General features: G+C 35.1%; 1 protein-coding gene across 1 annotated transcript in view; it reads right to left on the reverse strand.

Moving 5' to 3' along the window:
• Positions 1–1,443: 1,443 nt before the first annotated feature.
• The window catches only part of Ptar1 (protein prenyltransferase alpha subunit repeat containing 1), a 58,713-nt gene continuing 33,290 nt past the window's right edge, over positions 1,444–26,866 (reverse strand). Inside the window, 4 exon segments of the mRNA XM_047524638.1 lie at positions 1,444–6,779; positions 9,128–9,432; positions 24,059–24,272; positions 25,986–26,090. Of these exon segments, the coding sequence (XP_047380594.1) occupies positions 6,437–6,779; positions 9,128–9,432; positions 24,059–24,272; positions 25,986–26,090 (967 nt within the window). The 3' untranslated portion in view covers positions 1,444–6,436.

The raw sequence follows: 26,866 nt of genomic DNA on the forward strand, positions 1-26,866 counted from the left end.
AAATATATACTTCTCAATGAAAAGAGACATTGGTCTCCTTGCTGAAAGCTCATTGTTAGTATGTTAGATCAATAATCAGCTAGGTATTTATTGAGCACTTACTATGATTGCACTCAGTCTACACCCATTCTTTAACTAATATGAAAGAACACCTGCTCCAAAAGCATGACATTTGAAGAGGGAGGACAACATATGAGCATTTCTGGTAGAATGTTGCTTGAGTTAACATTTGCTCATGTACAATTGTACATCCCTATGACCAAAAGACAAAACAAAAAATCTCAATGTATTACCACCTTATATAGATAGATGAGTAGTCTAATGTGTGCTGCATAGCATTTTGAGGAAAGTGATTACCAGACATAAAATTAAGGCCGATTCCCTAAAAGTATGAGAGAAAAACCAGAATGTCATGATTTGTAGACCATCAAAGACTTAATATAAATAGTTTACATTAACAAATATCTGGTTAATTCGGGAAAATGGGCACTTGTTTTGTTAGATTTCCAGCTTTGCTGAAGGGAGTTGATCTTATTTTAAAAAGTGCCTGAAATAGTAGCATTTAAGCAAATACAAAAATAAATATTCTTTGGATAAAATTCTTTGTAAAAGCCATCATATAAATCCAAGCTCCAAATCCCTTATACACGTGTATATGTGTATACACACAGATATCTCAAGTGTCAAACTTCACTTGAAATGGTGTACAACTGTTATATTTATTTGCCTTGTGTATTTGAATCTGATTATGTATTTCATGCAAACTGGTTCCCAAAGCTAAGAATGCGGACAATAAGACTGCCATGAGCTAGTTTTACTCTCCAGCCTTCACCAATTCTGACTTATTGAATTCCCACATCTGAAGTATTATGCAATGTATTGAACACGTAGAGATTCTGCACATAAAACATTCTCAGGGAAACAGAAGTCTTAGAGAGCAAAGTAGTCATGGTTTTGAAAGCCAACAGTAATCGTTTTCCTCAACAGAATTTCTGAAAACTGAGAATGTCAATTAAAACAAATAGTCTCCCACATCTCCCCAAACATGAAAATATAATACAGAAATCATTTCTATGGAAGACACATATAAGAGAATGTTCATAACACAGCCACAGGAACTAAAGCAGTGAGATGAGGCAGTCACAGAGCATCTACTAGCTATTGCATTGGTAGTGATTTATAAAAAATACTATATATACTAAACTTTTAAGAGTTAGTAATATAATTAGCATATTTTGCCTTTTTTTTGCCACTGAATATAAAATTTTGTCCTAAATTGAACTAAATCTCCTATGCCCTGAGGAACAATAGACTAATACAAGAAAAATCAGAGTTAGCTTTGTGGATATTATTATCCAGAAAGCCCAAACTATATACAGCTAATATTCTTGGAAGCACATTTTACCAGCAGACTAAGCTACTGATTTTATATATATATGTGTGTGTGTGTGTGTGTATATATATATATATATATATGTTTTTTTTTTGTTTTTTTGTTTTTTTTTTTTTTTAAGCAAAGAGTTTGGTTTTACAGTGTTAACATGGCCTGGTGAGAGTAGAGAAGTGTAAGTTGGGAGCCTGAGATTTCCCTCTGATCTCAGATCCACAATGGATATACTGGTTTTCTGTCTCCACTCTGAATAAAGCATATTGCTGCCTATAGAATATATTATTTGAGAATTCTCTGTAAAGCACTTTGGAAGCTTAATTATATATTTTTCTGAAATAATAAAGGATAATTATTTGCTATCATGAAATGTGAAATTCCTACCCCATAAACAAATATGTAAAACGATACATTTTAAAATTTCACCTCAGAATTTATGTCTTTTCTTTTGACATGTGACCCCTCCCCATAAAGAAAAAAAAATTTTTTTCCCCTTTCAACTCTCCTACATTAGGCCTGAATGTGGGAGGGAAGGAAGGTCCTTAAAGTAAGGCAGAGTATTCATTTAGGACAACCATCTGGCATTTATTTTAGGGAGGGGTTCCAGTATCCCTTTGAACTCTGTCTGCACAGGTTTTAGGCTGTCTCAAATTGTGCACACATAAACCTCTAAATGCAATGCCTGCATCCCCAAAATGTTAGTTGCTAGACAGAAAGAACTCATTCTTTATAGGGTACTTAAAAATGAGAACTAACGAAATACAAATAAAGGACTCTACTTTTTTGTATCAGTATTTCATTGAAGGATGAGATGGGTCTACGACTAGCAAAGGGAATAAATACAAAGATGAGTCATATTCAGCTGTTTTCTACCTAAACATTAGAGTTTAATGCCCCACCCCCAAGAAAGAAAGGCACTCAAATTAACACAGTATGTACAGTTGTTTTTAAAAAGACACTGTGTGACAGAAAGTAGAATTCTTGGGGTTGATTTTTCTTACTCTGTCTTTATGATACTGTATTTGCCTAAACTTTCCAGTGCCTCAACACACATCTCAAATAGGAGCTCATTATAGAGCATAAGGAGGCAGCAGCACACAGAATGCTAGAGTTTGCAGTTCTATTTGAGAAATTCATTGGAAAGACAAAAGGTTTAGGTGTTATAATGTTGTTCAAACATTTTAGCATATTTTAAGTATCTTAGCTTTAAACCATAATTTTCTAGTAAGAAAATAACAGTAAACTTATAACAGCTTTTTGCATCCCCCCACCATGTTCTACTTTCTCTTGCAACTAAATCTTCAGCATCTTCTATAATTCAGGGGAGCTCAAGTAGAGATTGTTGTATAGCAAGTGTAGTTCCACTATTAAATTGCATTTAGCCCATGTCATATGCCATCTGGTGCTATGAGAGAAAATTATAAGACTGACAATTTTTGTAGTAATATTACAGATCCTCTATACATGCAGCGCGTGCACATGCACGCACACACATGCACACACATACACACACACACACACATTCATTCACCAAATGCAAATTAGTATGAACTGAACATATCAAAATTACATAAATATATATGCTTTCCTACAGATGCTGCATAAAAATTAAAAAACTTACGTTTCCACATATCACCTAAGTCCTTAATTGAAGACTTAAGTGCTTTTTGGTGACAACCTGTATACACCTAACCCACTAATTATTAATGAATCTAAGTATGATCCCTAGCACTGCTTAAAAAAAAAAAAAAAAAAGGAAAAATTAATGCTGCTCTTAATTTAAATCAGAACTGTATTAGAAGAATAAGAAGTATGACTGAAGGTCTGGGGCTGGAGTTTCTAAAGATGTAATAGTGGATATTAATATTTATCAGATCCTTAAGTTTAAAAAACAACTAATACAGGTTTAGAAAATAATTAAAAGGTTCACAGTTCAAATCAGTGGGGATAAAAGAAGCATAAAATAACTATTCACAAAGATATAATAAACAAGTCATTGAAATCAAAGAATTTCTTCAGTTGCCATCAAAGGGCTCAAGTTTTGTATATAAGATGTGTCCTTATATAAGTAAATAATTAATATTCTTAATGCAAGTGGGTTTCTGTGATTTTTAAATGTAGTTTAAAGTACAGCTAACTGATAATTCTAGAGCTGCATTTCTTGGCTGGGATTTAATGACTTTAAACAAAGTAATGAAAAAAAACAAATTTAAATTAACTTATTCTACATGCAATAGCTCTCCCTAAGTATTATTCAAATCCATTAATTTCTCAATCATCACTCTATCCATCACTCATGACCAATCCCTTCCTTTCTTCAGTTAATCAATCATTCATTTAATAAATGGTCAATGAGTCCTCACAATAAGCAAGGCACACAATGGAGTCTGGAAATACTACATTACCAAAATAGGTATACATAAAAAAGGCAGGGTGAAGAGTGTTATGAAGGTGTTAGTTACCTACTGCTTTTTGCTTGTCAGTAGTATTCTGGATCCATAGGATGATGACCTATTATTCTTACAGTGAAAGTGTGATGAAATGGGTCAAATCTAAACCATCTTTCCCTTTTAACAACTACATATTTGCAGAAAAATAAGGCTAACAAGTCCCTGAAAAGAGACATATTCTTTCTACCTTATGAGCTCATTTAGGCAAAGACATTATCATGCTAGTCAGTTTAAATGTCAATCACTTGGGGAAAAAAAAAAACCATACAGAGCAATTCTAAGTTTGCCTACCACCGAACACTTGAAAATGCAACTTTTAGAAATAAAGTAGCATACAAAAATCACATACTAACAGTATCCTTTGGATGTTTGTATTCTCATTCTCTATTGAAAACTGTATTAAGAAAATAAGACCAAGGTATATTAAAGGACAGCATGGCTTCCAAAAGAGGTGGGTTGAGCAGTTAACAACAAAGATACTGGGCAAAAGGTATAAAAAGGCATGGTGCACTATAAAATTTTAACTAATGTTCATAGGATATTATCTATACTCATGTCCTGACATGTATTCACATCAAAGTAGTTGCACTCACATCAAAGAAGCCCTATTACTTAGGATACTAAAAATGATGCTTGGGAAAACAGTAGCCAGAATTTGGCAACATGTATTACTGGAATGTGTGGAACCTCCCATGTTGTCTCTGTGTAGTTTCTACCCAACCCCAACTGGAGTTGAAAATCACAAATCTACTGGGTTTTATCCATAGAAATTTACATAGACCTTGAGGTATCTGATTCGAAATAAGTTCTGTGCACAAAGGATTGTGGAATTAAGTTCATTATGGCAATTATTTTCTCAAATATTGTATGAACTATAAAAATGGTACTTTTTGCCCCAAGAGATAAGAGCAACATCTGTCTACTGAGGCCAGGCTAGATAATTTTCCTGTTGTTCTTACAAGTGTATCATTCAGTTTGACAGTCTATCACTTAACAAAGTCATGATACTCAAATAAAGGATTTATTCCTCTTCCCTTAAAATAATACTTCTAACTCAAATCCAGGCTAGTCACAAGACTGAGAGAGGAGAGATCTGCCTTTCCCTATAGCCTTCTCCCCACCCTACAGATTACTAAGCAAGTAAAAAGGAGAAGAGGCAAAGCATGGTGGTCATACTTATTTCTACAACTATTACTCACATTTGTATACATGTAGGACAAGAAACAGCTTCTATCATTAGAGGAACTTTTAGAGGGGCAGTTTCTATTTGCATTTCCTGTATGTGTGTGTGTGTTTGTGTATTTATAGACGGGCATGAAATTTACTGAAATAGAGAAGATAATATCTTCAGTAGGCATTCCTGAAATAAGAAGAGAATTATAGACAAATCAAAATGACCAAAAAATATGGAATGGAGTGGTAAAATAAAGAAATGGTATATGGAAAGAAGAAACACAGACAATTTACAAAGGGGAAAATATAATAAGAAAGTAAACATTAACTGACCCTTTCCCCATCCCCACTTCACCAACCTGAAAAACTCAGCCCTTGTTATTGAAAATGTAAGATACAGCATTAATGTAGATACTTTGGTACCTCATCCCTGATAAAATCCAGTATCAAAGTGTTCTGTTTTATTTTCAGAATAAAAACTGAAGAATTAATCTCCTAACTATTCTTTCCCCCTGGCTTTTGCCAGTGAACTTTTCATAGTCCACAAAAAATTTGTAGTTTATCCAGTGTAATCTCAATAACTTAAATTTTTAAAAAGGAGGTTCTATGAATACATTTCTATGTATATTTCTCCCATTTTCCATGAATGATTTTGAGAAGAAAAAAAGTAGTAATAACTAAATATGGCATTCTGGGTTTTTAAAAAAAATTTATTTTATCAGGGTTGATATGACTGTTTTGGCATATACCAAATATGAGGTAAAAAACAATCTATCAAAGCTAGTAATAAAAATAATTTCCAGTACTACACTTACATAAACTCTTAAATTAGATTTCATTTTTAAATAACCATTTAAAAATGGGTTACATTGGAAGCATTTTTTCATATAAATTTTTAATACTTCTGACTTTGGTTATAAGTAGTTTGTAACTTGAGTAGAACGTGCTAGAAAAACAGAACTGATATATATTTTCATATATCCAAATATCTAGCCATTTGATTCTGAAAATAAATTAAGTTCTTCTGCATCTGTGTTAATGTTTATAAGCTGAACTACAACATTAATTTTTAATTTAAAAAAATCTGCCTATATAGCAATCAAAGTGAGGTGGGTGGATGCACATGTGAACCAATTATAAGAACGGAGTGAGAAGCCCCATATATAGAAATACAAAAGATGAGGAGTTAAAAGAAAAAATTTAAGACTCACTTTTTTGTAGGAAGGAGCTATACAATTATTGATCCCCAAAGGAATGCCAGTTCTTAATAAAATAAATAAAATTTGAAAGGTTTCCTATGGACTTTTAACCTACAGATGAGGAACACATAGTTAGCCAGTGATAACAAACAGTCCATGCAACTATGTCAATAAGAAAGGAAAGCAATATTGCACTAAAAGGGGACCCTTATAGGATTAATCCACTTTCACTGACTCAAAGTGACTAGCCATTTCCTGTATGCTTTGGCATACCTGGCTTGCTCTATGTTCCGGCAAGTGGACAATACTTGATCAATGAACCTGTGCTCCATTTCTAGGCCCAAAGAATCTGGAGCTGGGGTTCGTTTCAAGCGTTTGGTTTCCTGGGAATAGCCTTGCTTGCTTGAGTCATTCAGTCCATCTATTTCCATTGCCTGAGACAGTCGAGGATCTGCTGGGATGAGGTGCAAGTCACTCAAAGTCTCGCCAGGGCTGTCTGCAGGTGACAGCTGGGTCATGCTGTGAGGAAACCTACCGTTTTAAGTGATGTGAAGGTAGAAAACATGACGCCTGTGATGAAGGAGGGGGGAGGAAGAGAATTAAAAAAAAATCTCATCACAAAGTCAAGCTTTTCAGGGGGAAAAAAAAAAGTTGATCATATCAACAAATACAAAGTACTGAGTTTGCTACCCACTTCATAACCCAAGGATAACAGGGGGAAGTAGGGAAAACGGTTGACATGAAGTCTGGGTATTTGGACAAATACTGGAGCTTACTGAATTGTGAGAAAGAACACTATTCTAAAAGGTTTTTTCCAATAAGCATTTACTGAGATGTTAACAATAACTTGGAGTTATTACTTTCTGGTAACTTTAGCATGAAAGTAGAAATAGGTCTTAGTCCAATGAATATCTGCCATAAGCTATTATGTAAAACAAAATAGAAAACTAATCTCATGGACATCTTAGAAGACAAGCGATTCTAGAAATGAGGGGAATTAAAGGGTTCATCTAGCTGCTTACTCCATAGCCTTTATCCAATCCTTTTAATTAAAATTACACATCTGTTGCAGTTGGTCTTATTATCTACAAATCAACTGACCTATCTTGTATATAAATCCATCACTAGTTTTAAAACATCCACATGTAGTGGATCTGTGTTGAGCTCTGAGCAAAACACTTTAAAAGATACACTTTCTGTTCTTCCTCTAAAAAGGCAGTTCTCCTGTCCTTAAAAATCACCTGGAACTGTTTATTACAATGAAATACTGATTTTGGGTAGGGGGCACCTTTCCTATAGACAATATGATGAACTACATAGCTTCTAAGTTGTTATATCTCATCATCCATATTAGCAACTCTAACCCCTTAAAAGATAATTCTGTTTATTTCCCCTGATATTCTGAAGTTGATAAGGAACATATAATGTATCCATTTTATAGAGGGTAAAACAAAGGATAATGTAATGAATCAGCAGAAAACTGGCCTATATAATACATAGGTCCTCCAACTTTTTTCCTCCCTTCTCCTCACTCTCTAACTCCAATATTCATCTTGACGTGAATACTTTTTAAGTCCCAAGCCTTGCCACTGATATGCCTAAATAAATACAAAAGAGAAGAAAAATCTTCAATATCAAAACAACCTCAAGTCACTATCTTCTCTTTTGAAAATGTGGAATAAGGGTGTCTTGATTTTAAAAGAGAATTTTTAGCTGGGCTTGATGGTGGATGCCTCTAATTGTACTGACTTGGGAGGCTGAGGTCTTTAAAAGAATCACAAGCCCAAGACCAACCTTAACAACTCAGTGAGACTTTGTCTCAAATGAGAAAAAAAAAAAAGAAAAGAAAAGAAAAGAAAAGAAAAGAAAAAAGGTGCTGGGGATGTGGCTCAGAGATAAAGGGTTCTATTCCTAGTATCAAACACACACACACACACACACACACACACACACATATATAAAAGAGAATTCTCTATTCATGAAGATGCTAAAAAGGAGAGATTGTCGTTAATCTTCTGAATATGCTGAGGATGTATTAGCAGCTGAACACATCTCCTCAAATAGCCTACAACAAATATTAGATTGGACAAGGGTAGATTTCAGTAATTTTATTAATATACAGACTTTTAAAATGCCTACTTCCTGACTAACACAAGCCTTATATTTATAAAATGAATTCTACAGACTGAAGTAGAATCTGTCTTTATGAAGTTGGGGATGCCTACAGAGAGGAAAATCCAAAGTAAATGAAGGGCATTCACGTATCTGGGCCTCACTCCAACATGAAATTTACTCAACATTGAATATACTCAAAACTCAGCTTAATAATTGTTAACTCTCTTTCGCACCTTTCTACTAGTTGTTCTCTGCTTCCCAGAGAAATTCTTTAATTTTTAACATTTAAATAAAGTGTCAAGAGATTATACTTAATTTGCAGATCATTAGAGTAAAAAAATAATAAAACTTACTTTTTTCTCAGGGTTTAATTAATAGTCTCAATTCTGACTATGCATCAAAATGATCAGTCCAGAATTTTTGGTTGTTTTTTCTTTTTAAACAACAATAAAACAAATGAAAACATTCCACCTCAGATATGCTAAATATTAGGGTCTCCAAAGAGGAAGTCCACAAACATTTATTAGTCTTGTTTTCCTTTTATTTTGGAAGTAACACAGGTTATTCTGTTGCAAAGTAAAAGCTGACTACCACTGTCCTAAGCCATAGGTAAAGATCTGCATTAACTTCATGTTAATGATAATGATACAGGAACACAAACCCTTTCTTATTCATATAGGCAAAGATCCAAAATCAGATGCCCATGAACACCCAAACAGGCAGAAGTCAGATGTAACACCTGCTGCAGCTCTCATCAGGACTTGCCAGTTTCATGCGGGAAATGGGTTTTTCTCTTCTCTTACCTATGACACCAAAGGGTTTCATGTCCTGGGTAAGAATCAATAAGATCTGTGCTGAATTCCACTTCTTCTTCAAGGAGATGGGGAAGATTTACCCTTAGTTCCTCTGTTGAAGAAGTTGCTTCTTCATCTTTTGGAAGAACTAGGGCTGGTTCATTTCTCAAAGGATTTTTCTCCAACACAGAACTGTCTATCACAGTTTGATTAATCAAAGATTTTAACAAAAACTGGCGGTAGTGAAATCCACTGTGGTCTGAAACATGCATGGATGCCCAATGTTTAGTAGAAGATAGTTCATCAAGAAGAATCTTGAGGGAAGAAAAAAGGAAAATGAGAAGAATTTCCAAAGGTTTTTCTACTCTATTAGCACCTCTGATTTCTCTTTTTTTTTTAACAATACCATTCCCACCAATATTTTGTATACCTTATCTAGCACAGTGCTGTCATTTAGAAGTTTAATGCATGCTGGTATCTCTTTTCCTCATAAAGTTATAGGAATTTCTTTTAAAACTACAGAATCAAAGGACTGGTCATTCTTTCTCTTGACCTTGACTATTTACATTCTGATAGGCACCTAGAGAAAAGTCAAATTTTAAAATAACATCAAACATTAAGAAGTTACTTACAAGTATGTTAATATAGAAGGAAAATATAAACACAGAAGTTAATCTGATATAAACTTTATTGCATTTATATGTATTATATCTAATATACATGAATATACACTGTATATGTTCAACAATAGACTAATGTAATTATCTGTTCTTCTATTACCTGTAAGTGCCATGAAGTCAGACACCACACCTGTTTTGGTTCACTCCTTAATTCTAAGAGCTTAGTACAAACCATGATATGTGAATATAGGATTTGGTAAGGGCTCATGACTATTTTGTCTCAAATTCACCATCAATGATAAATGACCTTTAAAGTAGATGAAATAAAATTCAGCAGTAAACTGTTCAAATCTTTGTATTACCAATCCCGTAAATAAAAGAATTTCAAATGGAATGAAAGAAACAAAAGCAGCATTTGTTGGGGGTGGAGAGGAGAAAGAAAAGAAAGTTTTGGCACTATCTCAACAGGAAGCCAAGAACTTTGAACAATGAACAGAATTATCAAGGGTCCACCACAATCCATCTGGGGATTTTTAGACCAACTAAAGAAAAACAGACATACACTTGTCAACAATGAATAATAGACAGCACGATGTCAAATGATGCCTTAACCTGTCTGTCACAGGTTCCAAGAAAATACCTTCTGTACTATGATATCCTCTCCACTCCTCACACAGCCCTTTCTTCCCTACAAATCTTTCTCTCTTCTGAACCTTCATAGTACTTTTATGATCCACCATATACACTGAAAATTTTTTTGCATGTCTTCATTCACACTAAATTCTGAAGGTGCTTTAATTTGTTTTTAAACTCTGCAAGATGCTTATTCATTTCTAACTCGTGTGTCCATTACCCCATGCCCACTGTCATCAGAGTGGATACATATTTACAAAGGAATGAATGAATGAAAAATTTAATGAAAGACGTGACAAGTACAAAGGAGTAAGCTCGATTCCAAGTAGGATATTCAGGGTTTATCAATGACGTGTTTTAAACATCTCCTGAAAGTCCTAATCAGTTTATTAATCCATCTAAATTTATTAAGAGGCAATAGCTCAAGAGTCTGAGAAATGGAAAATGAGATGATATTTTTGATTTTAAAAGGGGAGCAAAAATAGTACCAGATGACTTTCCACCTGGAAAAAAATTAATTTTAAGGTCATTACATTTTTTTTGAAGAATCAACCTGCAGGACATGAGGCTAAAATACAGCAGCTTTTTACTTTTAGCCTGGTATCTTAATATGGATTGAAAAAGAATACTCCACTTATTTAAAATGAACCTATATGCCGTGAAAAATTTTTGGATTATTTCTTACAGAATATTTCTATGTTAAAAATGAAATTAAGGTCTGGGGCTGTAGTTCAGTGGTAAAGTGCTTGTCTCCCACATATGAGGCTCTGGGTTTGATCCTCAACACCACATAAAAATAAAATAAAAAGATACTGTGTTCATCTACAACTAAAAAAAATTTTTTTAAATAAAATTAATTTTGAGGAAAAAAGAACATAGGTAAAAGATATTCGACAAGATTTAATTTCTTAAAAAACAATCTTACACTGTTTAAGAAAAAAATCACCATATCCTTTTCCTTAAGATATATAAGGATGCATTATTAATCCAAAGTAGAAACTTTAACAAGAATTTTAGGGCATTTTGTTACCAAAAGGAAAGGTATACAGATAAAGGCAATAACCAAAAACAAATCAATTACTTTAAAATAATCTTGAAGACATATAAAGATAGGGATTAAATCTAAGAAACTGACAAAATGAATGCCTTTATGTGATACACCTGAAATGAACTTATTCTTTTCTAACTTCCATATTAAAATATAAGTAAATAACCTAAAAGAAAACTAAAGAAGCAGGGCTATGAATTAGAGGAATAACAGTTTTAAAATGAAAGACTACAGAAAATACACGTCATCAGTTTTGTACATTTTTTAACAACTTCTAGTTTTCAATCTAATTATAAAAGTGATAATTATTATAAAAAATTTAAATAAAAAATATTTTTAAAAAGCAAAAATAACCTATTATCCTATGGGCCATAGATTACTACTCTTAACACTTTGACATATAGCCAATCTTTCAGCTTTTTTTCCTACTCATGCCTTTACAAAGAGGTTTTATTTATTTATTTATTTAATTAGAGTTTAATGGTTATACATAGTATTTGGGTTCATCCTGACAATCTCATACATGCACGGAAATTGATTTCAGTTCACTGTCCCTCAAAGAGTTTATTTTTAACACAAATTCAGGATATTCTTTTGTACCCATTCTATTCCACTTAAATTATAAGCACATTCTCATGGCATTAAATATTATTTTATAATATACTTTTAACACTTGAAAATTTTTATCCTACAGATAGCACAATTTTAACTATTCCCCTAGTTATTTCTACTCATATAAGTAATATTCTTATATATAAATTCATGGGCATATCTAATTCTTTAGGAGAAATTTCTATAAGTATACTTGCTGGAACAGAGAACAATTGTGTAAGTTTTTGATATATATTGTCAAAGTACCCTCAAGAAATGCTATATAATTTATATTTCTATTGGAAGTACATTAATGCCTATATCCTAAATTTTTCATCAATACCTTAATCTTCACTAATTTACTAAGTAAAAAAACCATGTTTCATTTAACTTACATTTCTTTAATTATCATAAAGCCTAAATATTTTTGTATGCTTATTTTTTCCTTTGTTTCTTCCTTATAAAGTACCTATTTTGCCTAATTCTCTTCATTTATGAGTTACCTAATTTTGTATTTGTAAGTCATTTTTTAGTTTTTAAAATATTTATAAATTAAAGAGATAAAGTTTCAATTTGTCACACATACTGTAAATATTTTTTCTCAATATAATTACAATTGATTTTAAATCCTTTTCCCCACCCCCAGGTTTACTGAGATACAAATGACAAATAAAAATTGTGTATATTTATGGTGTACAATGTAATGTTTTATGTGTGTACTGTGAAATGACTATCACAATCAAGCTAATTAACTGATCACCTCATAGTTGTCAGAGTTAGAACATTTAAGATCTACTCTTTGCAATTTCGAAATACGTTATAAATAACACAGATCTCCAAAACTATTTATCCTAAATGAAACTTTGTACCAGCAACTCTCTATGCTTCAACACACTCCAACTCCTACAACTATTATTCTTTTTATGTAATATGAGGTAAAATATATATATATAGAAAAAATATTCTTTTTAAAAAGTAAGTTTTTATCAACACCGTAAATTGAACAAAGACTCTTTTCTCTAATTATATGAAATGCCATAGTCATCATTAATGAAATCTGTACATAGTATGTAATGGAATTTGTTTCTGGGTTTTGTATTCTATCCATTTATTTTTGAAACAGTACCATAGTTTTAATTATTCTCTTAATAAACATTTAACTATCTAATGCTATAGTGTTCATTTTCTTCTATTCAACAATTTCTTAACTATTCCGTAAAATATTTTTCTAATGAACTCTGTGAAGTCAATTTTTGAAGTTAAAAAATAAATCAGTAGTTTTAGTATACTCAGAATTGTAGAACCATCACTACTATCTAATGTAAAACATTTTCATCACACCCCCAAAATAAAAACAAAAACAAAACCCCAAACCAGACGAAAACAAACCAAAAAAACCCATTCTCATTTATGAGTCATTCCCCAGTCTCTCCTCCCTAGTGTCTGGCACTCAATAATCTGATTTGTATATATTGAACATATCATATAAATGGAATCATGTATTACATAGCTGCTTTCAATCAGTAAAATGTTTCCAGGCTCATTCATATTATAGGATGTACCAGTATTTCATTCATTTATTATGACCAATATTCCATTCCATGCACATACCACATAATTATTTTCCTTTTCACAGATGATACACATTTTGGGTTGCTAACACTCTTCAGCTACTATGAATAATGTAGCTGTTTTGGTATGAACAAGCTTTCAATTCTCTTGGGTATACACCTATGAGCAGAACTTCAGGATTCTCCATGGTCACTATTTTTTTCCCCTAAAGAATATAATATATTGGTGTTTTCAAGTGGCAGACTAGAGGGTGGCTGCATTTCTTGTTGCTCCAGGACTCAGGATTCAAAGAAGAGAGATATTGAGAGACTTGGGACCAATTCAAAGTCACCGGGTGGTCTCTCCTGCTGGGGAGGCGTCCCGGATGGGGCGGTAGTCCCGGAACGCAGGGAACTTTGTGAAGTAGACTTGCCCAATGAGACACCCCTCCCCCCACGGGAGCCGTGAACTTGGACAACTGGGAGCATCGTAGAGGAGGCCGCTCAGCACAGCGCTTGGACTCAGACCAACCCACCGTGGCTCCGGGCGGCTGCCCAGAGAAGGAGGTACGCAGCCAGTTGTATGGACTCAGAGCACTGCTCCTGATACCAGGGGGTTGCCCAGAGGAGGAGTAGGAGTGCGGCGGGGTCGCTTGGACTCGGAGTGACTGCACCAGGGATACAGGAGGCTGCCCAGAGGAGGAGCAGCACGGTGGGTCGCTTGGACTCGGAGTGACTGCACTAGGGCTACGGGCGGCTTGTCGGGAGGAGGAGGTGCACAGTGAGTTGCTTGGTCTCCTGCGCACTGGAACTCCGGGCAGCTGCCTGGAGGAGGAGAAGGTGTGTGGCGGGTCACCTGGACTTAGAGTGACTGCACGGAATACTGGGCAGCGGGTCGCTGGGACTCGGAGCGACTGTACGGGGCTCCAGGTGGCTCCTCAGAGGAGGGGCTGCATAGCCAGGCGATTAGGTGCAGAGCAGGACCTAGGCAGTTTCTTGGTGGAAGAGCTGCACAGAGACAAGCTGAGGGGTGGAGTGAAGGTTCCAGGACTGCGGGCAGCTTCTCTGAGGACGGGCAGCCTAAGGAGAACTCGTCTGCGAAGGACGAGGCTCCCAGGCCCAGGAGGTAGGTCCGGGTCCCTGGAAACGTTGCACAGGAAAGCTGCCCAGCCCAGGCGGTAGTTGTGATTGAGGGGAACCTCTAGGAAGAGGAACTGACCAGCGAGACCTCCCCACCGGGTGAGTCTTCCATGCCGGGTGAGGTTTTCCCACAAGGACGGTAAAACCAGAGACACAGGCACAAACAGGCCTTGCCTCAGGCTGTAGCAGCCTTGTTCCCCTTTGGATGACCATTGGTCCACAAGTGGATGCACCTCTGCCCATTATCAGGGAATATACCCCACTTGAAGGCCACCACCCCTAGAGAGGGCAGCTTCCTTGTGGAGCACCCGCATTATCAACTTCCTCCAAGACTTCAGGCTACTGAAGGCTAAGAGGGGATATACTAGAAATCTTCAGGGACATTATAAGTCAATAGAGGAAATCTGCAATACCTTAATGACCCACTGATACCTGAACGATATGAGAAAACAAGGGAAGAAAAAATGCCCCAAACAAATCTAGATGTTAAATCAATAAAATCCAATGACAGCATGGCAGAAGAAAGGGGAAAGGGAGTTCAGAATGTACATAATTAAATGATCAGGGAAGCAAACGAGGAGATGAAAGAGCAAATGCAGGCATTGAATGATCGCACCAATCAACAGTTAAAGAGCAAATATAGGAAGCAAAGATCATTTCAATAAAGAGTTAGAGATATTGAAAACAAACAACAAACAGAAATCCTTGAAATGGAAGGAAACAATAACCAAATTAAGAACTCCATAGAAAGCATAAACATAGATAGAAACACCTGGAAGACAAAAACCTCAGATATTGAAGAGAAAATATTTAACCTTGAAAACAAAGTTGAACAAACGGAGAAGATGGTAAGAAATCATGAAGAGAATCTCCAAGAACTATGGGATATCATGAAAAGGCCAAATTTAAGAATTACTGGGATTGAGGAAGGCTTAGAGAAGCAAACCAAAGGATGACAATCTATTCAATGAAATAATATCAGAAAATTTCCCAAATCTGAAGAATGAAATGGAAAATCAAGTGCAAGAGGCTTATAGGACTCCAAATACACAAAATTACAACAGACCCACACCAAGGCACATTATAATGAAAATACATAACATACAAATAAAGACAGAATTTTAAAGGTTGTGGGAGAAAAGAACCAAATTACATTCAGGGGGAAACAATATGGGTATCAGCAGATTTTTCAATCCAGACCCTAAAAGCTAGAAGGGCCTGGAACACATTTACCAAGCCCTGAAAGAAAACGGATGCCAACTAAGAATCTTATACCCAGCAAAACTTACTTTCAGATTTGACGATGAAATAAAATCATTCCATGATAAACAAAAGCTAAAGGAATTTACAAACAGAAAGCCAGCATTACAGAACATTCTCAGCAAAATATTCCATGAGGAAGAGATGAAAAACAAAGAAGCCAATCAGCAAAGGGAGGAATTATCCTAAAGGAATGTCAAATAAAGGAGGAACCAAGTCGTGTCAAAAAAATAAACTAAAATAAAGAGCCAAATGACCGGGAATACAAATCATATCTCAATAATAACCCTGAATATTAATGGCCTGAACTCATCAATCAAAAGACATGGACTGGCAGATTGGATTAAAAAGAAAGATCCAACAATAAGTTACCTGCAAGAGACTCACCTCATAGAAAGAGATACCCATAGACTAAAGGTGAAAGGATGGGGAAAAACATACCATGCACGTGGACTCAGCAAGAAAGCTGGAGCATCCATCCTCATTTCTGATAATGTGGACTTCAAAGCCAATGTTAGTCAGAAGGGATAAAGAAGGACATTTCATACTGCTTAGGGAAGCATAAATTAGCAAGACATAATAATCATAAATATCTATGCCCCAAACAGTAACCTCATCCATGTATGTCAAACAATCCTTCTCAATTTCAGAAACCAAATAGACCATAACACAATAATACAAGGTGATTTTAACACGCCTCTCTCACCACTGAACAGATCTTCCAAACAAAAACTGAACAAAGAAACCATAGATCTCAATAACACAGTCAATAATTTAGCCTTAACAGACATTTATAGAATATACCATCCAACCAAGAGTGAATACACTTTCTTCTCAGCAGCACATGATCCTTCTCTAAAATACACCATATTATGCCACAAAGCTAATGTTAGCAAATATAAGAAGACAGAGACACTACCTTGTATTCTATCAGATCACAATGGATTGAAATTAGAAATAAAGAGTAAAAAACAGAAACTACTCCAACACCTGGAGATTAAACAATATGCTATTATATGATGAATGGATAACAGAAGATATTAGGAAGGAAATTAAAAAATTCTTAGAGGTAAATGAGAACAAAGAAACATCATATCAAAATCTCTGGGACACTATGAAAGCAGTACTTAGAGGAAAATTTATCTCATGGAGCACATTCAATAAAAGAAGTAAAATCAACAAATAAATGATCTAACACTACAGCTCAAAACCCTAGAAAAAGAACAGACCAACACCAAAAGTAGTAGAAGACAGGAAATAGTTAAACTCAGAGCTGAAATCAACGAAATTGAAACAAAAGAAACAAAACAAAAAATTGACAAAATAAATAGTTGGTTCTTCGAAAAAATAGACAAAATTGATAAACCCTTAGCCACACTAACAAAGAGGAAGACGAGAGAAAACCCATATCACTAAAATTGGAATGAACAAGGAAATATCACAACAGACACGAGTGAAATACAAAACATAATTAGAAGCTATTTTGAAAATCTATACTCCAAAAAAATAGAAAATTTCGAAGATATCAACAGGTTTCTAGAGACATATGAATTCCTAAACTGAACGAGGAGGATACACAATTTAAATAGACCAATTTCAAGTAATGAAATAGAAGAAGTCATCAAAAACCTACCAACAAAGAAACGTCCAGGACCAGATGGGTTCTGCAGTCCGAGTTCTACAAAACCTTTAAAGAAGAGTTCATTCCAATACTTCTCAAAGTATTCCATGAAATAGAAGAGGAGGGAACCCTCCCAAACTCATTCTATGAAGCCAATATCACCCTTATATCTAAACCAGAGACACATTTTGAGGAAAGAAAATTTCAGGACCAATATCCTTAATGAACATCGACGCAAAAATTCTGAAAATTTTAGCAAATCGCATACAAAAATATATTAAAAGATAGTGCACCACGATCAAGTGAGTTTGATCCCAGGGATGCAAGGTTGTTTCAACATCCAGAAATCAATAAATGTCATTCACCATATCAACAGACGTAAAGTTAAGAATCACATATTATTTCAATAGATGCAGAACAAAGCATTTGATAAAATATAGCACCCCGTCATGCTCAAAACACTAGAAAAAATAGGGATAGTGGGAACATTCCTTAACATTGTAAAGGCCATCTATGCTAAGCCCATGGCTAATATCATTCTAAATGGTGAAAAACTGAAAGCATTCCCCCTTAAACTGGAACAAGGCAGGGGTGCCCTCTTTCACCACTTCTTTTCAATATCGTCCTTGAAACTCTAGTCAGAGCAATTAGACAAACCAAAGAAATTAAAGGGATACAAATTGGAAAAGAAGAACTCAAAACTATCCCTGTTCGCTGATGACATGATTATATATTTAGAGGAACCTGGAAATTCCACCAGAAAACTTTTAGAACTCATAAGTGAATTCAGTAAAGTAGCAGGTTACAAGATCAGTGCTCATAAATCCAATGCATTTTTATACATAAGTGATGAATCTTCAGAAAGAGAAATTAGGAAAAACTACCCCATTCACAATAGCTTCGAAAAAAATAAAATACTTGAGAATCAATCTCACAAAAGAGGTGAAAGACCTCTACAATGAGAACTACAGAACACTAAAGAAAGAAATTCAAGAAAAACCTTAGAAGATGGAAAGATCTCCCATGTTCTTGGACAGGCAGAATTAATATTGTCAAAATGGCCATACTACCTAAAGTGCTATACAGATTCAATGGAATTCCAATTAAAATCCCAATGACGTACCTTACAGAAATAGAACAAGCAAACATGAAATTCATCTGGAAGAATAAGAAACCCAGAATAGCTAAAGCAATCCTTCTCAGGAAAAATGAAGCTGGGGGTATCGCAATACCTGAACTTCACCTATACTACAAAGCAATAATAACAAAAATGGCATGGTATTGGTAAGAAAATAGACAGGTAGATCAATGGTACAGAATAGAGGAAATGGACACAACCCCAAATAAATACAATTTTCTCATACTAGACAAAGGTGCCAAAAATATGCAATGGAGAAAAGACAGCCTCTTCAACAAATGGTGCTGGGAAAACTAGAATCCATATGCAACAGAATGAAACTAAACCCCTATCTCTCAGCGTGCACAAAACTAAACTCAAAATGGATTAAGGACCTCAGAATCAGACCAGAGACCCTGCAGATTATAGAAGAAAAAGTAGGTCCAGATCTCAACATGTCGGCTTAGGACCAGACTTCCTCAACAGGACTCCCATAGCATAAGAAATAAAAGCAAGAATCAATAATTGGGATAGATTCAAACTAAATAGCTTTCTCTCAGCAAAGGAAACTATCAGCAATGCGAAGAAAGAGCCTACAGAGTGGGAGAAAATCTTTGCCAATATACTTCTGATAGAGCAGTAATCTCCAGAATCTATAAAGAATTCAAAATCTCTACACCAGGAATGCAAATAACCCAATTGACAAATGGGCTAAGGAAATGAATAGACACTTCACAGAAGAAGATCTACAAGCAATCAACAAACATATGGAAAAATGTTCAACATCTCTAGTAGTAAGAGAAATGCAAACCAAAACCACCCTAAGATTCCATCTCACCCCAATTAGAATGGCGATTATCAAGAATACAAGCAACAACAGGTGTTGGCGGGGATGTGGGGAAAACGGTACACTCACACATTGCTGGTGGGCCTGCAAATTAGTGCAGCCACTCTAGAAAGCAGTGTGGAGATTCCTTAGAAAACTTGGAATGGAACCACCATTTGACCCAGCTATCCCACTCCTTGGCCTATACCCAAAGGACTTAAAATCAGCATACTATAGAGATACAGCCACATCAATGTTCATAGCTGCTCAATTCACAATAGCCAGATTGTGGAACCAACCTAGATGCCCTTCAATTGATGAATGGATAAAGAAACTGTGGTATATATATACAATGGAATATTACTCAGCTATAAAGAATGATAAAATTATGGCATTTGCAGGCAAATGGATGAAATTGGAGAATATCATGCTAAGTGAGATAAACCAATCTCAAACACGAAAGGACAAATGATCTCGCTGATAAGTGGATGATGACACATAATGGGGGGTGGAGGGGTTAGGGTTAGGGAGGGGAGCAAGAATGGAGAAAGGAAGCACTGTATAGAGGGAAAAGAGGGGTGGGGGGAAGGGAAAAAAATAACAGAATGAATCAAACAACATTACCCTATGTAAATTTATGATTACACAAATGGTATGCCTTTACTCCATGTACAGAGAAACGTGTATCCCATTTGTTTACAATAAAAAAAATTTAAAAAACCACCAGAAAAAAAAAAGAATACTATATATTGGTTTTAACTATATGTTTTTGCATATATACTAATTCCACATATAATGTGAGGAAATGCCATAGGAACTGTACCATTTTACATTCTTACCAGCAACAAGTAAGTCCTCTAAAGTCTCCATATGTTTATAAACACTAGTTATCTATTTTTCTTTTAGTCATTTTAGTTGGTTTGAAACAGTATCTCATTCACTGTGGCTTTGATTTGCATTCTTTTAAGGTTAATGATGCTGAATGCTTTTATGTCCTTACTGACCATAACACATTCCCAGCCCTTACCACCACCATTTATTGGGTATTGAACTCAGGGTCACTCCACCACTGAGCCAGCACTATTTTGTATTTTATTTAGAGACAAGGTCTCACCAAGTTGCTTAGGGCCTCTTTTTACTGAGGCTGGCTTTGAACTCTTGATCGTCCTGCCTCAACCTCCCGAGCTCCTGCGATTACAGGTGTAGGCCACTCCGCCCAGACTCCGGGCCCTTTTTTTCTGTTTTATTTTGAGGCAGTGTCACACTAAGTCTTTTGAGACAGGGCCTCATAAAGTTGCTCAGGTTGGTATCAAACTTGCAATCTTCCTGCTTTAGCCTCCCAAATCGATGTGATTACAGGCATGTACCACCATGCAGAGCTGTATATCTTTTCTGAAGAAGCTACCATGTGTTTTTTTCAGGTGATGTACCATATCAATTTAAAAAAATTGATTAGTACTTCCGTTTGACATTTAAAAATTGTCTAAAAATACATGTTCACTTAAACACAGACATCATAGAGAAACATAAAATAGCACTATTAACCATTTTTTAGTCTCTAACCCTTTTTTGACTAAAAAACTAATATATCCATATTATAAAATTAAGAAAAAAATATCCATTAATTATACATGTATGTATAAATATCTGGAGCATTTACTATATACTAGGCAATGTTCTAAACACTTATAAGTGTTTTATTATCTCATTCAATGCTTAAAAGATTAAAATTATATGAAGCATCCCACATATTTAGCTTATGACCTTAACCTATTATGAATTTCTATCTTAAGATAATTTTCTAAGTACTATGTTTAGCAGCAACAAAATATTCTAATCTGTGATAAACTGTAATGTAACTAATCCCTCAATACTAGACGATTAGTTTTTCTCCATTTTAAATGCGCCTTTTATATATTAGACCTTCATATTTAATATAATGGCCAATGTTTATTGGCTTCTTAGTAAAAGCACTGTCATAGCCTCTTTATGTGAATCTGTCATTCAAAGGAAGCCAAAAGTTAAGAGACACTAACTTGTTCACGGTTACAGAGCAAATTGTAGGTACAGTCAGGATGCAAATTAGGTCTGCATGAACATAGAATGGAGACTTAAGTCATTATACAATACTGCATCCCTGTTATTTCTTTAGGATGAATTCCTGTATGTAGAATTGTTAAAGATAACACCCTGCCCCATCTTTTAAAGTCTATTAAATGCTGACATGTTGCCCTTCAGTAAGATAACAATTTTTACAATGTTTATTTTCATACTCATATCATGCTGGATACTAGAGCACTTTAAAAAGTCATTTTCAATTTCCTAAGTTAAAAAAAAAAGCCAGTTTATTTTTCATATATTTTTAAGTTGCTCTAGATTACTGGTACTTTTGATATTACTTCCTCTAGTAGACAAAGCATAGCAGCAGAACATGTTATCCTAATTGGGTCCAATGGCTTGTAACAACAGCAAGGGGATTTTGAAAAGTTAGCACTCTTTCCTGAACACAATGAGAGCAAAAGATGCCGAGTGGCAATGGTGACAGGAAGAATGGCAGGCCTCCACATCCCCCAAGGGAGGTCAAGGAAGGTTGACAACATGTGAGCCTATGAGTAGATCAAGACAGCTCAGCCAAGAGTCTACTAATGAGCTGTCATCTTTAACATAAGATGGCCTCCAATAACAAAAATGGCACCTTGGTCCCTTATTCCTGATTTTATGGAATGCCACTTGAAAAGGTCTACAACATGGCAGGAGTGTTTCCAAAGACCTCTTAGCTCACCTGGAATCTGCCTTCCTTTTAACCCACATCACTTCCCATTATCAAATTGTAGAGTGCTTTAAAGTACTTCATAACACTGACAACACATCAGATAACATGTATGCGCGCTTCAGCTGTTTCCAATGGCTAGAGGAAGAGGTATTTTTCTGTTCTCCCGTGTATCCTGAGATTCCCTCAGTCCCTTCACGTATCATACTGCTTTATAAGTGTTGATTTGCTTCACCAACTAGTTTCAACTTATTGAGAGCAAGCTCTTGTCTTTACTACCATAATCAGTACACAGGAGAGTGATTGGGAATGATGGAGGTTTGGCACTTTTTCATGAATAAATTACACTGAATTGATCGAGCAAACAGGCAGCCAATTTTACCTAAATTTTTATCCATGGGAGAAGAAATAAAAGAACTAAAATTTAGTGAGCCTCTATAAGATGTCTAGTACCACACATTAATTCAGGCAATAATTCTCACAATAATCCAGAGATAGACAGTAGAGTCCTCATTTCAAAAATGAAAACATTAAAGTCTTATTCTCCATATATAGCTGGTAAGGGCAGAATCTGAACTCAGGATGATGGGAGTCTAATCTTTGATCTTTTTTCTACTCTAGCAGGTGGACTCCTCTCCTAAAACTCATAGCCATGTAAGCTGGAAAAGAAAGGGATACTCTTCCAAAATTGTTAGCTTAAAATCTTCTAAAAGTAAAAAAATCTCTCATTTGTCCTGGAACAATCTCTGGCTAGGAAACAAAATAGGGAATGAGAACATGGGAACAGAGAGTATAAAACTACAGAAAGAGAGTATAAAACTACAGAAAGTTTCCCCTGAATTTGAAAACATCACTCAGGATACTATGACCTCCATTTCAACCTCTTTTAAACATCCCAAGCATGGGAAACTTCTAGAAAAGTACCTTAGATTCTTATGGCATTGTAATACCATAAGAAAAAAAAGAAAAAAAAAATTGGGATGATATAATATGTAAAAAAAAAAGAACAAGGGATACCTGGCTTTCAGTGATGAACAATAAATGGTGCAACTGTGGCTAAGTCTAAACCATTAAAATTTTCTGGAAACCTCCACCTCCTCATTTTTAAATGAAATTAGGTTATGAGAGGTTCCAACATGACATTGCATCCAAATAATTCCCTGAACTTGTAGATACCACCCTCACTCTGATTTGTAGGCCTGGAATAGAACTTAGGAAACCCCAGGTAATTTACAGGCTCTGTCAAGTTTGGAAACACCTGGGTGGTACCAACTCTTCTCCCCTCAACTTCTAGGAGAGAAAATTGGGAAGAGACAGCCAAGTAATTCAGCACAGTAAGTCACATAACCAGAGACTATCAGAAAATAGTTCCAATTCTAAAACACTTAATAATCTTTTCCAGTTCAGGAGAAAGTGAGTGTGCAACCTTCCCTGAATGTTTTAACCTCCCTTTGGTCTACCAATGCACTAGCCTTACTGGTGCCCCAAAACCACACTAGTGAATAGTGTAAACACTTCTGTACTTGGGTTTGATCACCAGCACCACAAAAAAAAACAAAAACAAAAAACAAAAACAAACCCACACTTCTGTAATTGCCAGGTGTTCTCTAGAGGTATTAGCAGACATTATCTGCTCAGGCTGCTGAACCATTACTTCCTCTACTTCTTTAGAGCTAGCTTTGAAGTTCTTTTGAGGAAGAACTACTTCCAGAAGATTTAAAGGGCAGACTCAGTCTGCCCCCTGGGACTGAATAATAAACCTACCTTGACATCTAGCTTGGCCAAGTGTTGTAAAACCCAGATGCGATGAGACCAGGCATTATAATTGCTTGGATATCTCCCTGCTGCTTCACCACAGACTTCCATCTCTTCTTGTATTAGTCGCTGTGTCCTCTCTGCAGGAATTGTTCCCAAGTTTCCTTTGGTCACAAAGGAAGGCAAGGAAGTTTCCTGAATTAGGTGCTGTAGCACCCATCGCCTGTTAAGGAAGCATGTGGGGAAAGAAGAGGAGGAAAGAACATAAACCAGAGAGGAAAATAGTCTTCTTTGTTCAGTGTACTCTGCATTTACAGACAATGCAAAATAGTCCTAATCCATAAGTCCAATTTTGGGAGAGGTAAGAAGGGGTTGTTGTTTGAAGACAAATTTAGGAGCACAGATAAAACAGGACAAACAGCAAAGAAAAATCTTTCTAAAACTTTAAAATCTGTCCAAAAAAAGAATGTCATCAGTTCTTAATTACAACTCCCAAACTCCATTTGATCAGGAAATATAAAGGGAACTAGTCTGTATATTTGTGTGTAGTGGTGATGGTTATGGACTATTAATTAATGGCTGATAAATATTAGCAGCTGAGTTGTGGTTCACATCTTCAATTACATGTGCATGCATATTTGTTTACAAATAAGCAGCTGTACTTGGAAAGTTTACATTATGCAAAATTTCTATATGATAGCATAAAATCTAGAAGGAAATAAATATAATTTAAACCATCAGAAGTTTTAAAATGTCTTTATCCATAGATTTTTCCCTGTGTCTATCTAAGATCTGCATTAGTATATATTCAAACCAAAAGCAGAAAAAAGAATTTTTAATTACTTAATGCTTTTGTTTGTACAAATATTTTCCTCTTATAAAAGCATTCTTTTAGACTAAAAATTTCCAACTCAGAGGTAGAAAACTGAGTAAGAAAACTCATTTCGTTATGTTTAATAGAAGGTTTTGTTTAACAAAATTATTATTTATTAAAAAAATTACAGACAATTGTTGGACGCATTTTTAATATTTTCCGTGCCCTGCCCCACCCCCTTTTAAGCCCCATATAACACAATCCCATAACTCTCTGAGCCGATTCCAATTTCTAGTAAAGAAGAAAATACAACTACAGTTTGAGAGGAGCGCCATGCAACGCTAGCCAGAGGAACAATTATAGCTAAGACACCTTGTACTGACAAGATCACAGATATGCCCAGGATTAAAAATAAGTTAGAGTGGCTTAATGAGAATAGACTACAGAGTAACTTCTCCACTACTGCCAGGCAGCAAGCCCATAACATTTCATTTTAGTTAAATAAAAGCAGTTACAAATAAGAGGTATAAGCTTTCAGTTGGTCATGATTTTGAGGGTCCTTATTTGCATTCTGGCTACCTCAGGTCTTTAAAATTACTCTTTGCATTTATGATCTTAGTAATTTTAGCTCAGTCTATGCACCCTTCACCTCAGTTGCCTTCAGTTTACTTTATAAGTTAATTGTAATAACTGTTAACCGTCACCACCAACATCTTTATCAGGAATGCAACCTAATGTATTTAAAAGCAAGATGCTCATAATAGTTGAGTCTCTAAATGCAGTCTTCGCTCTGCTACAGACAGTAGTAGCTAACATTTACTGAGTATTTAATACATGACAGACACTTTGGTAGTGTTTATATGTGGAAGTGTTTCCATATACATTGAACTATTAACCCTATAAGTAATAATTACTGTCATTTTACCAGTGTAAAAAATGAGATTTGGAGATGTTAAATCATTTCTCAGGTAGCCAGTGATAGCCTCTAGATTTAAAATGTAGGTAACATGACTTTAGAATTCATGCTCTGAATCAATGTGCAACCCTGCTTCACAATGCTATCTTTCTTCCTGCAGCCATTCTTAATCTAAACAGGAATACTATGCTGTAAATTAATCACACCTGTGAATCCATGTTTCTGGACTCTTTGGAAACTTAGTTAAGGCCAGTTTTCCTAGATGTAAGTCCTTAATTGGATTTAAAGTGCCAGAGAGGATCAGCTCTTTCCTGTAAAAGAAAAACATTTTAAAAAAACGTTAATTTATTCTTCTGTTCAAACGTTCTGAATGACTTTTAATATAACTTCACTGTGAAGTGAATTTCCAAGAATTAGAGAGAGAATATTGAAACCCCAAACCACTGTGGCATATAAAACTATCATAAATATATTACACACAGTTGTCAAGAATGTATTCTCATAATCTCAAAATAACTAATAGGCAGAAAGAGAAGTGCTTAAATAAACAACAGAACTTTAGTTAACCATTTGGGAGTAGAGGAGTTTTCTAGCTTATGTCATTTCTAAAAGTTATATGACCTGAGAACGGTATCTATAGGGCATATCCAACAGTAGTCAAGAATTGTTCTAGCTTCTTCAATAGGACTTAATATGGTCAAGTTCATTAACAAAAAATAAATTATCCCCCAAACAACATTGAAAGAACATTCATATTAAAAAAAAAATGATTGAGATGTAAGGAAAAAACAATTTGTTGAATCATCATCCTAATAATAAAATTATTTTTATTTTTGAATAGTTCCTTCTTTCCCTGTGTGCATATATATTTTATACTGTGCTCTCATCACAAGAATTTCCCTATAGTTTCATATAATTTTTATAATGAACACTATGAATGATCATAGTTTTCATCTAGTAGCTGTGATGTAATTATAATGTCCTTTCTCCCATTGTTACACATTTAGGTTGCTTCAAATTTTTTGCTATTCTAAAAGAACTGTGGATGGGGGGGACAAAAAACAAAAAAAACAACAACCCTGTGCTC

The sequence above is a fragment of the Sciurus carolinensis genome, chromosome 14 (assembly GCF_902686445.1).
Source record: "Sciurus carolinensis chromosome 14, mSciCar1.2, whole genome shotgun sequence".
NCBI lineage: Eukaryota > Metazoa > Chordata > Mammalia > Rodentia > Sciuridae > Sciurus > Sciurus carolinensis.